The sequence below is a fragment of the Dama dama genome, chromosome 23 (assembly GCF_033118175.1).
Source record: "Dama dama isolate Ldn47 chromosome 23, ASM3311817v1, whole genome shotgun sequence".
Classification (NCBI taxonomy): domain Eukaryota; kingdom Metazoa; phylum Chordata; class Mammalia; order Artiodactyla; family Cervidae; genus Dama; species Dama dama.
The window spans coordinates 12,366,778-12,382,692 of NC_083703.1; the positions used below are offsets into that span (position 1 = coordinate 12,366,778).

General features: G+C 38.8%; 1 protein-coding gene across 1 annotated transcript in view; it reads right to left on the bottom strand.

Moving 5' to 3' along the window:
- Window positions 1-320: 320 nt before the first annotated feature.
- Window positions 321-15,915, bottom strand: part of LOC133045271 (ankyrin repeat domain-containing protein 26-like) — a 35,503-nt gene continuing 19,908 nt past the window's right edge. Inside the window, exons 9-18 of the mRNA XM_061127557.1 lie at window positions 15,816-15,876; window positions 15,527-15,723; window positions 7,566-7,695; window positions 7,203-7,264; window positions 5,805-5,892; window positions 3,853-3,951; window positions 3,208-3,236; window positions 3,041-3,113; window positions 467-648; window positions 321-326 (exon numbers count right to left, since the gene is read on the bottom strand). Of these exons, the coding sequence (XP_060983540.1) occupies window positions 321-326; window positions 467-648; window positions 3,041-3,113; window positions 3,208-3,236; window positions 3,853-3,951; window positions 5,805-5,892; window positions 7,203-7,264; window positions 7,566-7,695; window positions 15,527-15,723; window positions 15,816-15,876 (927 nt within the window). The remainder of the gene's footprint in view (window positions 327-466; window positions 649-3,040; window positions 3,114-3,207; window positions 3,237-3,852; window positions 3,952-5,804; window positions 5,893-7,202; window positions 7,265-7,565; window positions 7,696-15,526; window positions 15,724-15,815; window positions 15,877-15,915) is intronic.

The following is a 15,915-nucleotide window of genomic DNA, read 5'->3' on the forward strand; positions in this document are numbered from 1 at the left end:
GACATGTCTATCCTCTTGGCTTCTAGACTGCAGAGGGCAAGCTGTTAAAAATCACCTTAGTATGAATAGTCTTTATTTTTTTCAATAATTAATTTTCTACCTAGGTCTCACAAAGAGTCCCAGAGTTCTAAATATAATCCTGCTATCCACTCTCAGATGTATGCTAAATACTAGCCTAAACGAACTTGCTTCTCCAAACTCTCTTTGTTATTTATTATACTCCTATGGTCAGAGGGAGAACGCAGACACCTTGCTAAGAGGTAGTGTTTGGCTGTAGGTTGCATAAAAGGAGTCAGCACAAGGTAGGTTTTGCCACAAACTCAAATCTGGATCCGTCAGAATGATGGTAAGGCCGTGCCCAGGTGGCGCACGGCTGAGTGCCCTGGGCTTCTGCATTACCTTGTTTGCTTTCTCTGTTTTCTGGCAGTGGAGACTGGCCCGGGTGATGGGGCATGGAATTCCCTACCAGAAACATCGCTGCATTTTTCATCTTTTCTTTATCTGTTGCGGTCTTTTGTCCGAGTTCTGTGGGTGCTGACTGATTTTTGGTCAGTGATTGGGACACCAACGGACGCCGATCATCAGCTTTCAAATGCCCGGCTCTTTGACAAGTCTCACTACTGAGGCTCAAACTAGTCGAATCCCAGTCTGAAAAATGTGAAAACAAAGTCTCCATTTACCAGGATCTGAGGAAGAAACAACTCTGACTACCTCGTACAAAGTCTTTCTTCAGAGAATCAATCCCACTTCCTCCTTCCCCTGAAACTCACTACTCCTTCAGAGGTTACTCTCTCTTACCTGTCACTGTCATTCATGAAGAGATGGTAACTAGTGTGTCTCATTTCTTCTACTTTTTACTTTTCTAGTATCACTTTGATTCACTCAATCTTTATTACATACTCTGTATTTCAGAAGAACTTTATTATTTTCCTTCAACATACAAATATTTTATTAACAAAATTTATCTCTAATTTATTTTATGTTTAATTTTGCATGATGATTTTGTGTCTTCTAGAGACCATGGTTTTAAAAACACTTTTAATGAATGGTACTACTTTAATTAATGGTAGAAGCCTAGACAACATATTATAAAGCAAAGACATCACTTTGCTGACAAAGGTCCATACAGTCAAAGGTCTGTTGTTTTCAGTAGTCACATGTGAGAGTTGGACCATAAAGAAGACTGAGTGCCGAAGAATTGATGCTTTCAAATTGTGGTGCTGGAGAGACTCTTGAGAGTCCCCTGGACAGCAAAGAGATCAAACCAGTCAATCCTAAGGGAGATCAACCCTGAATATTCACTGGAAGGACTGATGCTGAAGCTGAAGCTTCAATACTTTGCGCACCTGATGCGAACAGCTGGCCCACTGGAAAAGCACCTGATGCTGGGAAAGACTGAGGGCAGGATGAGAAGGGGAGGGCAAGAAGAGAAGGGGGTGGCAGAGGATGAGATGGTTGGACAGCATCGCTGATTCAATGGACATGAACTTGGGCGAGCTCTGGGAGATGGTGAGGAACAGAGAGGCCTGGCTGCAGTCCATGGGGTCACAAAGAATCAGGCACGACTTAGTAACTGAACACCACCACCATCAACAACTACTTTAATTTCAACGAGATGGTCTTTCCTCAATGTACATATATCTTCAGAACTCATTTTTAAAGCCTTGGAGAAACATTATACCCTGGAGAAGGAAATGGCAACCCACTCCAGTATTCTTGCCTCTTGCCTGGAAAATCTCTTGGACAGAGGATCCTGGAGGGCTACAGTCCATGAGGTCGCAGTGGTTGAACACGACTTAGCGACTAAACAAAAACATCATAAACTTACATAAGAAATGATAGACTTGTGTGTGACTAATTGTTTCCATGTGAAAATAGGTAAGTCTAGGACGACACTGGACCCAAGGAGCACAGAGGTCCATGAGACAGGAATGAATACACCACAAAAAGCTAAAACTGTTAGACCTACATTTCTTAAGAGAAGTCAAAGAAACAAGCAAGAAATGTAAAAGTGAAACGTAAAACCCTATGTCAACACAAGGGCCCCTTTATCATTTTACATCGAATCACTTCAATGGTTTAAAACTGTGGTTCTCAAGTGTCTGCTCAGAATTGCTGAAGTCCAGAGACCCATCGGGTCAGGGGGTCCAAGAAGTCAGAACTCTTTTCACAACAACACTAAACGTTACTTCCATTCTCATGCTGTTCTGAGGGCACAGTGGCGTTCTTCAGAGACACGATGTGTGATATCATAACACTAAGGACTAATGGAATTAGCAACTATGATGGTGTGTGCTTGTATTTTAAGTTTTTCCATTTTTATTTTCCAATACAGTGAACAACAATAGACTTAAACAAAGTTCCTTGGAATTCTCAATAATTTTTAGACGTATAAAAGGATCCTATAGCCAAAAACTTTCAGAATCACTGTTTTGAAAGATTATGTCTATTGAATTTAAGGTATGATTATTTCCCCTACTTCTCATAATCAAAGACACCACAAACATACACACACACAGTCTGCTAATCAAAACATCTGATTGGCCTACATTCATCTGTGGAACAAAACTAAGCTGAAATAATTATAAGTTGAAATACAACTGACATATTAGCAAGTGAAGCTTTACTCTAGGTAAAGATCAGAGTTCAAATAAGAATTTTTGGACACTGGAAAACTCTTAGGGTCTAATAATTAATCTCTGAGAATTCTGGAGAGTATAGAGATTCCAAACTGAGAACTTAAGGGGTATCGAAACATATACAGAAACATCTTGAGTTCAAGCTTACATTTTAAACATTTCTTGTTCATATGCTTGTAAATATCTCTTTTTTTTGAAAACATAGAAACCAACAATTATGTTTGCCTTATGTATGTCCAATTCTTCAATTAAATTTACAAAAAGAAGTTAAGAGTACGAAGAGCTAGCATTTGAAATATTTCAGTGTCCCTCTTTCCAGAAGGGACTTCCCTGATGGCTCAATGGTAAAGTGTCTGCCTGCAATGCAGGAGCCAGAGTTAAGTGTGTATCGCAAAATTTACCTGAATTAGATGTTTGTGGATCCTTCGTTCCTACTGTTTTATTAGGAACAGAATCTTTCACTCCGACTGCGGGCTGAATGGGTTTGGAAACAAGTTGATTAATAAATAATGTGCATATGATACAATCCACAGTTCATAAATCAAGATAAAAGCATAAACATTTTTACCTTCACATTAGGATATTTCTCAGGAGACTCTAAAAGGCAAAAGGGACATAGAGTTAATCACATGGAAATATGAAAGCCAGCCGTACATTCATGCAGAGTTAGTACCGAGCAGAATCCTCGTGCTCAGCCTTGACACTGAATACATTCGGTTTCAGTGTCTTGTTTGTAGGGAGATGTTAGGACACTGGCAAGACAGACATATGAATCCATTATAGATAGTGAAGAAGAACATAGGAATACAGGTTTACCAAAACATGCAGTAAGATTTCAAAAGTAACATCATGTTTTCAATGACTTTAGAAAATATTAAAGAGCACAGAGACCAATGTGAACATGCTGACTGATGAGGAGAAAATTAATCTTAATCAGAGGAGCAAATCATGACCCCAAGAAGATAAATGTGAAAGCTGATGGTAAAATGCAACAGTGTATCTTGAAGGCAATACAACAGTAACAGTTACACCGTTATACTACAAGCATTTAACATGTTCTTCAATCTGTCCAGTCATTTAAGAAGTGCACAGTTGGGATGACAGTTCAGCCGAAAATGTAATTCACTTCTCATCAGAGAAAGCAATGACCTGATTAGCTCCAATATACACTTGTAGAAAAACGTTTCATAAAAGTATTCATTTTTTTCCATACCCACGTGGGCTACTGCTATGCCTGCATGTCTGGGCTCCCCTAGTTCAGCCATCTTAAAGTTTCTTGATCCACTCACGCAAGAAGGCATGAAAGACACACCTATGAAATAATGCCCGAAAGATTTTCAACATTGAAATACAATGATCAAAAAGAAAATAATAAATTTAATTGCCACACAATTATTAGATGTTAAAAATCTTGCATGTTTTAAAATCAGTGTAGTATTTCTTGAGAATAGCAATTCTAGCATTTAGGGAATGAACCCTATCAATCTGTTTTGTTTCAAAACTTAGTTTGGTTGCGTACATCATGCTAAGGCTTAAAAGGATTTCTGTGAAACAACTGTCAAAAAAGCAGTTATCTTATAAAAAACAAGTCAATCCCTCCATATTCAAATTAATCGAATTTGAATAACAAATACCAGTACAACATACATCTTTGATGTCTATAGTTACTTGGAGTAGCTGGGGTTGACCCTACTTCTAGCACCCCCTCCCACCTCCAGGATTCTCTGGAGCAATAATGATCTTATCTCTTTTCAGGGTAAATACACTGAAGTCATCTAGAAGGCGTTCTCTCAAGTGTCCTCATCAACTCCAAACTCACCTCCCTAAAGCCTTCCTTTCCTCCCTTTGTCCTTTCACTAGAGTCTTTCCTCTATAAAGGGTAATCTCTGCATCCGTGGTCTTAATTTTTCCCCCTTTACATTCTTTCTATGGATCATCCCACCACTTCTTTTTCCTTCTTTGCTTAGCAATGGTATCTCACACCTATAATTGTACTTCGACTCTTTGCTTCCCTCTGGCTATAGACATGCTCAGAAAGAAAAACAAAATAATGCTTTTCCTTGATCCTGTGATGTCCTGCACTAGCCAGTTCTCTTCTTCCAGATTTCTCTAAATGCAAGGCTACACCCTCGCTTGTTAGAAACGCAGAATCTCAGACCTTGTGTTCAGCATGTCCACTTCACACAGGGTCCCCAGGCGCCTAATTAAAATTTGAGAAACTCTCGTCTATACAGAGTCTGCTTCTACATGACTTCAACTTAATTTGTTCTCCTGAAACCTTAGCCTCAACTTCCTCACTCTAACACATCCCCCCAGACTGAAACTGCATCACAAGTTGGCAACTTTGCAGTGGACTCTCGATCAGGCTGTAGGTGCCTTGATCTCCCTATCATGTCCCCCGCTCTCTCCTTCTTTCCAGGTCTCTTCTTCTGGCCTATGGGACACCATCCTATAAAGCAGCGACATTTTGCATGACATCAATTTGCAAACATTTACAGCTGAGCACCTATGCCCATCTTCCTCCACAAAGGATAACGCACAGCTCTGCATGCCTAGGGACCTCAATCCTGAATCCTCCATAACAATGAGGAAAACAGAAAGGGGGGAAATTTTTGCTGCTCTTCTCTGATAAGTTTAGGTGCTGGAAGCTCACTTCACATTCACCGTCCACGGCAAATACTCCCTTTTCCTAAAGACCTATCTCACTTATGGCCCCCTCCCCCATAGGCCCTTGCTTCTTTTTCCTTCATTTCCTCCCTGTGCCCTCTGCCTCTGTCATCCTCCATTCCCTCTTTCCTCTTATTTCTCAACCTTCCTTTGGTTGTTGAGTATCTTGAAACAGAACCAATCATTTTTTCTTTTGTCCATGTGCCATGTGGAGTCTTAGTTCCCTGACCAGGGATCGAGCCTCCACCCTTGCACTGGACAGTCTTAACATTTGGGACCTCCAAGAAGTCCAGGAACTAATAATTTAGCTCCTTAAACTGGATTCTCAATTTCATCTGTGCCTGACACCTGATAAGGTACACAATTTCCCTCCTCTTCTCATCTTTTTCCTCCGTACGCATCTGACAGGTGTTTTTTTTTTTTTTTTGGCCTGTCAGAATATTCCCATTATAAATCAATGTTCTGTCAAATAACCTTTCTATAAAATTCAGTTCTTACCTTCTGCTTGTCCATTTAATGTATTTTTTCCTCTCTGATCTCCAGGTAAATGATCCAGAAACTTCTGTGGAACACTCTCAGAGATACTCTGTTAAAATGAATACTGAGTTCCATGAAGGTTTCCTAATGTCTTCTTAAGAAAATACCCTACTTTTAAAAACTGCCTACATTTAACCCAGTTAAGACAGCTTTTGCCAAGATCTCACAGCGGCCAATTGGCAGAACCTGGATGCTGACGTCATACACTGCTGGACCACCAGGCAGTGGCTGCCAGCAATGAAGACATCAGGCCCTTCCTATCTCCTTCCATAGCTGCCACCTTCAAACAGGGCATCGTTACTTTATGTTACCTCAGGTACGGCTGCCATAAAGGTACTCTGCCCTGCTACTTAAGTTTAGTCGCTCAGTCATGTCCGCCTCTTTGTAACCCCATGGACTGTAGCCCGCCTAGCTCCTCTATCCATGGGATTTTTCCAGGCAAGAGGACTGGAGTGGATTGCCATTTCCTTCTCCAGGGGATCTTCCCGACCCAGGGATCGAACCTTTCTCTAATACGTTGTAGGCAGACACTTTACCGTCGGAGCCACCAGGGAAGTTCCCCTGCTACTTAAATAATCCAAAATGGTTTCTACTTATTAAAACATTGCTAAAGCAAACTGTTGTTATTATAAGTCCACATATTTATTACTATTCCCCATGCTTTTGCTTCTATTGAAATGTTTCTTTCCAGATTAACCTGACAATCCAAACACAGCAACACTTTCAAGTTTCAAGCACTATCTTTCAAGCTCCAAGTGATAAAAAAACCACAATTCAACCTGTTTCTCTCTGACCCTCTCTAGCAGTTTTACACATGCATATGTGTAAAGAAACATATGTACCAAATAAACATACATTTGGCTGGGAGATTGGGACTGATACATACACACTACACACTATTGTGTATAAAACAGATAACTGATGAGGACCTGCTGTCTAGCACAGGGAATGCCACTCAATATTCTGCAATGGCGCATATGGGAAAAGAATCTACAAAAGAGGTGATATACACACACACACACACACACACACACACGCACACACAAAAAAAAACAAAGAAACATGTGGCCATGGACTGACCTGAAACAATATTTCAATATTCAGATAAATGTAACTTCAGAACTCAAACAGATTCCTTATGATCTCTAAGCCTTGGTTTCTGTACTACACTGACTTCATTAGGTGAATCTTGCAAATGAACAAAAGTGTACTATGTGGTAATTTAGCACAGAATATAGGTTAAAAGTAAGAACAAAGTTTTGATGGGGAAACGCAAAGGTGAGAAAGCCACAGCATCTCCCGCTTTCATGTTCTTACTACTCAGGGCTTACATTTCAAAAGAGTAACAGAAGACAGTACCTCAGAATCCCAAGGTGATTCCACATCTTCCTCTTCTCCCAATCCTACGGCTGACATCATGTCTGTAAAATGCAGTCACAGATACATTAATGAGAACATTCACTACTATGAATTTTAAAGACATATGTAAGTCTATCTCTATCCACAAATATTTCAATAAAATAAACTAGTGGAAAAGAATTTCAGAGGGTTGAAGCATTTTCAGGAAGAAAAAGTTCGTAGTAGGTAGGACACTTCTGAAGAAAGAGAGCAAAAGAAATGTACTTAAAACAAAATGGATATCGTATTTGGATCCATACCCTTTACATGTTTTTATATTTGCTTTTAAGTATAGAAAAAATTCACAGACATTCACTAACTTACCACATTTATTATTTCTGTGTGCTCTATCAACAGAAGTCAAATGGTCATGATTTGCTTGTTCTTGGGGAGCCCTTTCAATAATATAAGTATCACTTTCTTTTTCAACAAGTTCTGGTTTTGGGGCTCCTTCCTATAAAAACAAGACAAAATAAAACCAAAACCCAACTTCAGAACACATATTCATTCATTTGGTCATTCAGTCCATCAGTAAGACGACAAGCAATCACTGTGTCTAGGACATCCTTTAGGATGTCCCGGGAGGAGTTAGAACTGTAAAGAAAAGTGACTCTGCTCTGTGTCTGGGTGAGGCAGAGACACATGAAAACAAACAAGAGCAGAAGAGGATCCGTCGGCAGCTCTGCAGCTGAGGGGGACAGAGGGCAGGACAGGCTCCAAGGGGCGAGGAGGCGGGAGGACCCGAGAAGCGCACGGAACGCTGGGACAGGGGCTGTGTCTGAGACAGAGCGTGCGGAGCCGGGACGGGAGGGGGGTTCTAGGTGGGCGGCCAGAACCCACAGATGAGGTGTGCACCAACGTCAACAAGTCATGTGGGAAACGAGATCACAGTTACTGGGAACTGTATCGAGACAAAACTGGAGGACCAGGTTCACACAGAAAAAAGCAAGTGTCATCTTCTTCCTTCAAGTGACGGGGATCTACTAAACAAGTAAAGGCATTACATCATCACAAAAATATTTTATTTTATTTGGTGCCATGCTTTTATTCAAATGAAAGGGAAAAGACTGCCCTGCACTAGGAAGTAACAAGTTCAATTCGGTTCAGTCGCTCAGTCATGTCCGACTCTTTGTGACCCCGTGGACGGCAGTACGCCAGGCCTCCCTGCTCATTGCCAACTCCCAAAGTTTACTCAAACTCATGTCCATTGAGTCAGTGATGCCATCCGACCATCTCATCCTCTGTTGTCCCCTTCTCCTCCTGCTTTCAATCTTTCCCAGCATCAGGGTCTTTTCTAATGAGTCAGTTCTTCGCATCAGGTGGCCAAAATTTCAGCTTCAGCATCAGTCCTTCCAATGAATATTCAGGACTGATTTCCTTTAGGATGGACTGGTTAGATCTCCTTGCAGTCCAAGGGACTCGCAAGAGTCTTCTCCGACAACACAGTTCAAAAGCATCAATTCTTTGGCACTCAGCTGTCTTTATAGTCCAACTTTCACATCCATACTTGACTACCGGAAAAATCTTAGCTTTGACTAGATGGACTTTTGTTGGCAAAGTAATGTCTCTGCTTTTTAATATGCTGCCTAGATTGGTCATAACTTTTCTTCCAAAGAGCAAGTGTCTTTTAATTCCATGGCTGCAGCCTCCATCTGCAGTGATTTTGGAGCCCAAGAAAATACAGTCTCTCATTGTTTCCACTGTTTCCCCTTCTATTTCCCATGAAGTGATGGGACCGGATGCCATTATCTTAGTTTTCTGAATGTTGAGTCTTAAGCCAACCTTTTCACTCTCCTCTTTCACTTTCATCAAGAGGCTCTTTAGTTCTTCAATTTCTGCCATAAGTGTGGTGTCATTTGCATATCTGAGGTTATTGATATTTCTCCCAGCAATCTTGATTCCAGCTTGTGCTTCATCCAGCCCAGCGTTTCTCATGATGTACTCTGCACATAAGTGAAATAAGCAGGGTGACAATACATAGCCTTGATGTACTCCTTTCCCTGTTTGGATATTTGGCCTTGGAGTAGAGAATGAAGCAGGGCAAAGGCTAATAGAGTTCTGCCAAGAGATCACACTGGTCATAGCAAACACCCTCTTCCAACAACACAAGAGAAGACTCTACACATGGACATCACCAGATGGTCAATTCCAAAATCAGGTTGACTATATTCTTTGCAGCCAAAGATGGAGAAGTTCTATACAGTCAGCAAAAACAAGACCGGGAGCTGACTGTGGCACAGACCATGAACTCCTTATAGATAAATTCAGACTTAGATTGAAGGAAGTAGCAAATATGACAGTATTGTACAGGAGGGCATTAAAGAGAAAAAGAAAAAACCAAAAACCTATAAGCAAATCTCCAGAGTGGACAGTAAACACACTAGACACGGTGCATCACCCAAAGTGTCCATGAAACTGCAATTAGAAAGCTAATTTGGCTTTAAAAACAGCCAAACAGAAATGGTAACAGTCATTCTAAAACAAACTGCACAGCCAGGACGAATGAAAAGATTAACAAGTATATTTTAGAAAGATTACTCTGGCAGCAACATAAAAAAGAACATCAGGGTATCCAAACGAGAAAAGAATATTTCAAGATTATAGGTGAGACAGTGAGTTATGGTGATAAGATATGAAAACTGATAAGCAGGCAGAAAATACTGAACTTCCTGAGTGACTGGAGCTGGTAATTTCAAGGAAGTTTGGAGTCCAGGATCTTTCCTACTGTGGCTGAAATTCAGTGATGCTGTCTACTAGGATGGGGAGGACAGATGAACGGATAGCTTATAAAGAGTCAGGGATGAGGGAAGCGTCAGGGATAATGCCTTCAGTTTGGGGTATAATAAATTATTTTGAGGCATGCAAGGGACTCAGAAGAAAGGATTTGGATAAAAACATTTGAATTAGAAAGAGATAAACTTATTCAGGAAAAACATACACTTTAATTATTTGTAAAAGATACTAACTTGGTATAATTAATGCAAACCTAGGCAGAATTCTGAACTTTTGAAAATAAAACAATACCAGGGGAAGAAAACTACGCGATTAAAATGGTCAATTATATATTTCAACATGTTTCAAGGATATAAAAATATACTTTTAAAAATATATGCAAATACTCGTTTCTGTCATATTACCATAATAAGCATTTTTAAGTTTAATGAAAAGGTTTAATTGTAAAACACCCTTTCAAGATGCTACAAGAAGACTCTGTTTTAAAATTGATCTTTAAAGACAAGTTTTAATTTGTAGAAGAGAAATGCTTATGTGAGGATGGAATTATGAGGCATTTTAAAGTACTACTATGACGTAAAAAGAAACAGAAAACCCTACTTGAAAAGATCTCATTCAAAATTGATGGAGAAATCAAAAGGTTTACAGATGAAACAAAAGTTAAGAGGACTTAGCACCACCAAACCAGCCTTACAACAAATACTAAAGGGACTTACAGCCAGTAAACACAAGAGAAAGGAAAGATCTACAAAAACAAACCCGAAACAATTAAGAAAATGTCAACAGGAACATATATATCGATTATTATTTTAAATGTAAATGGATTCAATGCACCAACCAAAAGATACAGAATAACTGAATGAATACAAAAACAAGAGCCAATATATATACTGCCCATAAGAGACCCGCTTCAGACCTAGAGACAAATACAGACTGAAAATAAATGAATGGAAAAAGATATTCCATTTGAATAGTAACCAAAAGAAAGCCAGTGTGGCAATCCTTATTTCACACAAAACAGACTTTAAAATGAAGAATATCATAAGAGACGAAGAAGGACACTACATAATGATCAAAGGGTCAATCCAAGAAGAAGACATAACAATTGGAAATATTTATGCCCCCAGCATAGAAAAACCACAATACACAAGGCAAGCAGTAACACGCATAAGAGGGGAATTCAAAAGCAACACAGTCATAGTGGGGGACTTTAACACCCCACTTACACCAATGGACAGATCAAGACAGAGAATCAATAAGGAAACACAAAACTTCAATGAAACATTAGACCCAATGGACCTAGTTGATATCTTCAGGACTATCCATCCAAATGCAGAAGAATACACTTTGTTCTCAACTGCACATGGAACACTCTCCAGGATAGACCACATCTTGGGCCACAGACCAAGCCTCAGTCAATTTTAAAAAATTGAAAATGTGCATCACGTATCTTCTCTGACCACAACACTATGAGACTAGATATCAACTACAGGGGAAAAATGGCAAAAAACACAAATTCATGGAGATTAAACAATTCATTACTGAATAATGAAAAGGTTATTGAAGAAATAAGCAGGGAAATCAAAAGTTTCCTAGAAACAGATGACAACAAAAACACGACCACCCAAAACCTACGGGATTCAGTAAAAGCACTTCCAAGAGAGAAGTTGATAGCAGCACAATTCTACCTCAAGGACAAGAAAAGCACTGAACAGGCATCACTCTACATTTAAAGCAGCTGGAAAAAGAACCCAACCCCCTAAAGTCAGCAGAAGGAAAGAAATCATACAGATCAGAGCAGAAATAAATGAAAAAGAAAATGAAGGCAACAATAGCAAAGATTACTCAGACTAAATACTGGTTCTTTGAGAAGATAAGCAAAATGGACAAACCACTAGCCAGACTCATCAAGAACAGAAGGGAGAAAAATCAAATTGACAAGACTAGAAATGGAAAAGGAGAGGTTACAACAGACAACACAGAAATGAAAAGGATCATAAGAGAACGTTATGAGCCACAATACGCTCATGAAAGGGACAACTGAGAGGAAATGGACAGATTCTTAGAAAAGTTCAACCTCCTAAAACTGAATCAGGGAGAAATAAAACTGACAAACAAGCCAATTACAAACACTGAAATAGAAAGTGTTATCCAAAATCTCCCAAAAACAAAAGCCCAGGGCCAGATGGCTTCACAGGGGAATTTTGTCAAACATTTAGAGAAGAGCTAATGCCCACTTTTCTGAAACTCTTCCAAAAAATTGCAGAGGAAGGAACACTTCCAAACTCATTCTATGAGGCCACAATCACCTTGATACCAAAACCAGGCAGAGACAACACAAAAGAGAAAATTACAGGCCAATATCACTGACAAACACAGATGCAAAAATCCTCAACAAAATACTAGCAAACACAATTCAGCAACACATTCAATAGCTCATACACCATGATCAATTCGGGTTTATGCCAGGGATGCAAGGATTCTTCAATATGCACAAACCAGTTTCAATGTGATGCACCATCTTAACAAACTAAAAAATAAGAACCATGTGATCATCTCAATAGAGGCAGAAAAAGCCTTTGACACAGTTCAGCACCTGTTTATGACAAAAACGCTTCAAAATATGGACACAGGAGGAACCTATGTCAACATAGTAAAGGCCATATAGGATAAACCCACAGAAAACATTATTCTTGATGAGGAAAAATGAAAAGCATTCCCTCTAAGATCAGGAACAAGACAACATTGTCCATTCTCACTACGATTATTCAGCATGGGTTTGGAAGTCCTAGCTATGGCAATCAGAAGAGAAAGAAATAAAAGGAATCCAGATCTGAAAAGAAGTAAAACTCTCACTTTTGCAAATGACATGATACTACACATAGAAAACCCAAAAGAAACTATTTTCTAGTAAAAAAAATTACTAGAGCTAAACAGTGAATTTAGCAAAGTTGTATGATACAAGGTCAATACACAGAACTCACTTGAATTCCTATACACTAACAATGAAAAATCAGAAAGTGAAATTAAGGAGCCAATCCCATTCACCACTGCAACAAAAAGAATAAAATATCTAGCAAGAAACCTACCTAAGGAGACAGAAGACCTGTATACGGAAAATTCTAAGACGCTGAGGAAAGAAAAGAAAGACGACACAAACAGGTGGAGAGATATTCCATATTCCTGGGTAGGAAGAATGAATAGTGTGAAAATGACTATACTAACAAATGCAATCTACAGATTCAGTGTGATCACTGTCAAATTACCAATGGCATTTTTCACAGAACCAGAACAACACATGCAATGGAATATTACTTAGCCATAAAGAGGAACACATCTGAGTCAGCTCTAACAAGGCTGACAAACCTAGAGCCTATTCTCTGGAGTGAAGCAAGTCAGAAAGAGAAATATAAATATCATATACTATTCGCACATATATGCAATCTACAAAGATTCTGAATCTACAAAGGTACTGATCAATTTATTTGCAGGGCAGCAAGGGAGAAACAGACATAGAGAACAGACTTACAGACATGGAGGAGGGGAGGAGGGAGAGGGTGAGATGGATGGACAGAGTAACATGGAAACTTACAATTTCTTGTGTAAAATAGAGAGTCAGTGGGAATTTGCTGTATGACCAGGAGAGCTCAGAGAGGGACTCTGCGACAATGTAGAAGGGTGGGATGGGGAGGGAGACGGGAGGGGGTTTGGGAGGGAGGGGACATGGGTGTACTCATGGCTGATTCTTGGTGATGTTTGACAGAAAACAACAAAATTCTGGAAAGTGATTATCCTTCAATTAAAGAATAAATACATTTTCTAAAAACCCCTTTTGAAAATTTCATCGGTTTCTTCTTTTTTCCCTGGAAACAGCACACTAACAGCTGTAATTTTCCATCTAGGCCTTCTGCGATGGCAGATAAAGATCGAAGGAACAGTCTAGATATAAAAAAGTGGTAAAGCTATGATTATCCAGGTTGGAGATTTCAAAGCTTTCAAATACATCTATGATTATCAAGCAGGATTCAGTATTCACATCAGGAAAGAACAAATGAGCTGAAAAAATCAAGTAACCAGAATGACTGAGTTTTAGATAGGGAAGAATTCGCATTTTTGTTTAACATGTGTAACAAAGAACTGACATGCTAATTTAACGCCTATAAATACTGAAGCTAATAAAGTTTCTAAAAAATAAACTTCTTAAAAATAAAACTTAGCTTAAAAATAACTTCTTAGAAAAAACATCTTAAAATTTTATTGTTTAATAAAATTCTTAAAATGGAATATACATATTACTAGAGATATTTTTAAAAGTAACAAAATTATCTTTCTGAGACAATTTTACAAACTGTTGGTAATTCTTCTTTCCTTATGATTTTATAACATGTAGTCTACATAAGAAAAAAATCATGAACTGTGATTTCATTCATTTAATATGTGTAATTGCCCATTACTTGCAGATATTAGGAAAAGATAAATCAGAATCTCTCCGGAGGTGGAGGGGGAAGGGGGAAGTCTACATTTTTTTCGTTAAGACTGTTGCAGTTTAAAATTTTCTTATGTCATGAAGAGAGTTTAAGAATCTCATTGATATAATTATAAATTATAAGTTTAGTAAAAGAGAAGATAAAATGCTTATTTCCTCTTTATTTTTCAAAAAGATCCAAAACCTCCACCAAGACTATACCAAACAGTAAGATAAATTAGTTAAGTACATTAAGTATGTATCAAACAGTAAGTTAGTAACAACAAGAAACGGAAGGGCCACAAACTCTTCATTCATAATACATCTGCTAAGGCCTAAAACACAGCTCAGCTAGAACTGCCTACGAATGAAAGTTTTGCTAGATTGAATAGAAGACACTGCTTCATTCATTTCAAAGTGAGAATCTTTGTATATATACACATACAAGTGTAACCAAGTCACATTGCTATACACCTGAAACTAACACAGTATTGTAAATGACTACACTTCAATTAAAGAAAAAAAAACAAAAACAACCACCAACCTCAAAAACAACAACCAAAAAACCTAAGGATCAAATTTTCTTCCAGTTCTTCATAAAACTCAGCTATATGTCATTCAGAAGAGTCCAACTATTGAGTTTTCACGACCTCACTCTCTCCTAAGCTGAATTTGAAATAATTCATCTAATATTTATAATATAGAGTACCTCATCTGACTTACCCTCACCATTTCTGCTGTGTTTGTAAAATAATCTGTTTCATCTTGACCTTCATTCCATCTCATATTCATTTTATCCTTCTTAAATGAATTCTTCCCCTTCATGGCCCTCCCCATCTTCATATTCATCTAGCTGTTTTTCCTAATTGCTTTGTAATTCTTTTCTTTCTAAATGGCATACTTACTATGCCAACATTTATAAATCTGAATCAAGCAGATGTATTGCTCTTATTTTCACATCATTTTGTATCGTGACTTTGAAGCCTTCCATTTCCACGGCGGAATCCTTTTTGTCATCATAAGGATCAAGGAAATGGTGTGTGGCAAAGTACAGGGGAAAACGAGAGTGAAAAACAACACAACTTACCTGTGCAAGACCAAGGCCTGCTAGAGTCTTGAATGGTTTTGGAAGAGGATCAGGCCTTGGAAAGGCAGGATGAGGGAAGCCCTGGACTCCAGGTGATGGTTTGGGAAAGGTTTCAAGCACATCTTCAATTTCACTATCAGAATTATTGTTCTCAGAGAAGGTGGTACTCTCCCGTCTCACAGTGCCACATTCTGCTTCTAATACAGTAAAAACAGGGGAGAGTACATGAGAACCTGTGTAATTGCAAATCAGTGAATAACACCAGGAGGACAGTCTTCAAATAACTTACCGTTTCTCTTGGATTGCTGAAAAGCCTTCAGTAGCTTTGCTAAGTTTGGTTTCGGGACATGCTGGAGAAGAAAATAAGAGCTTGAAGCATAACAAGTATC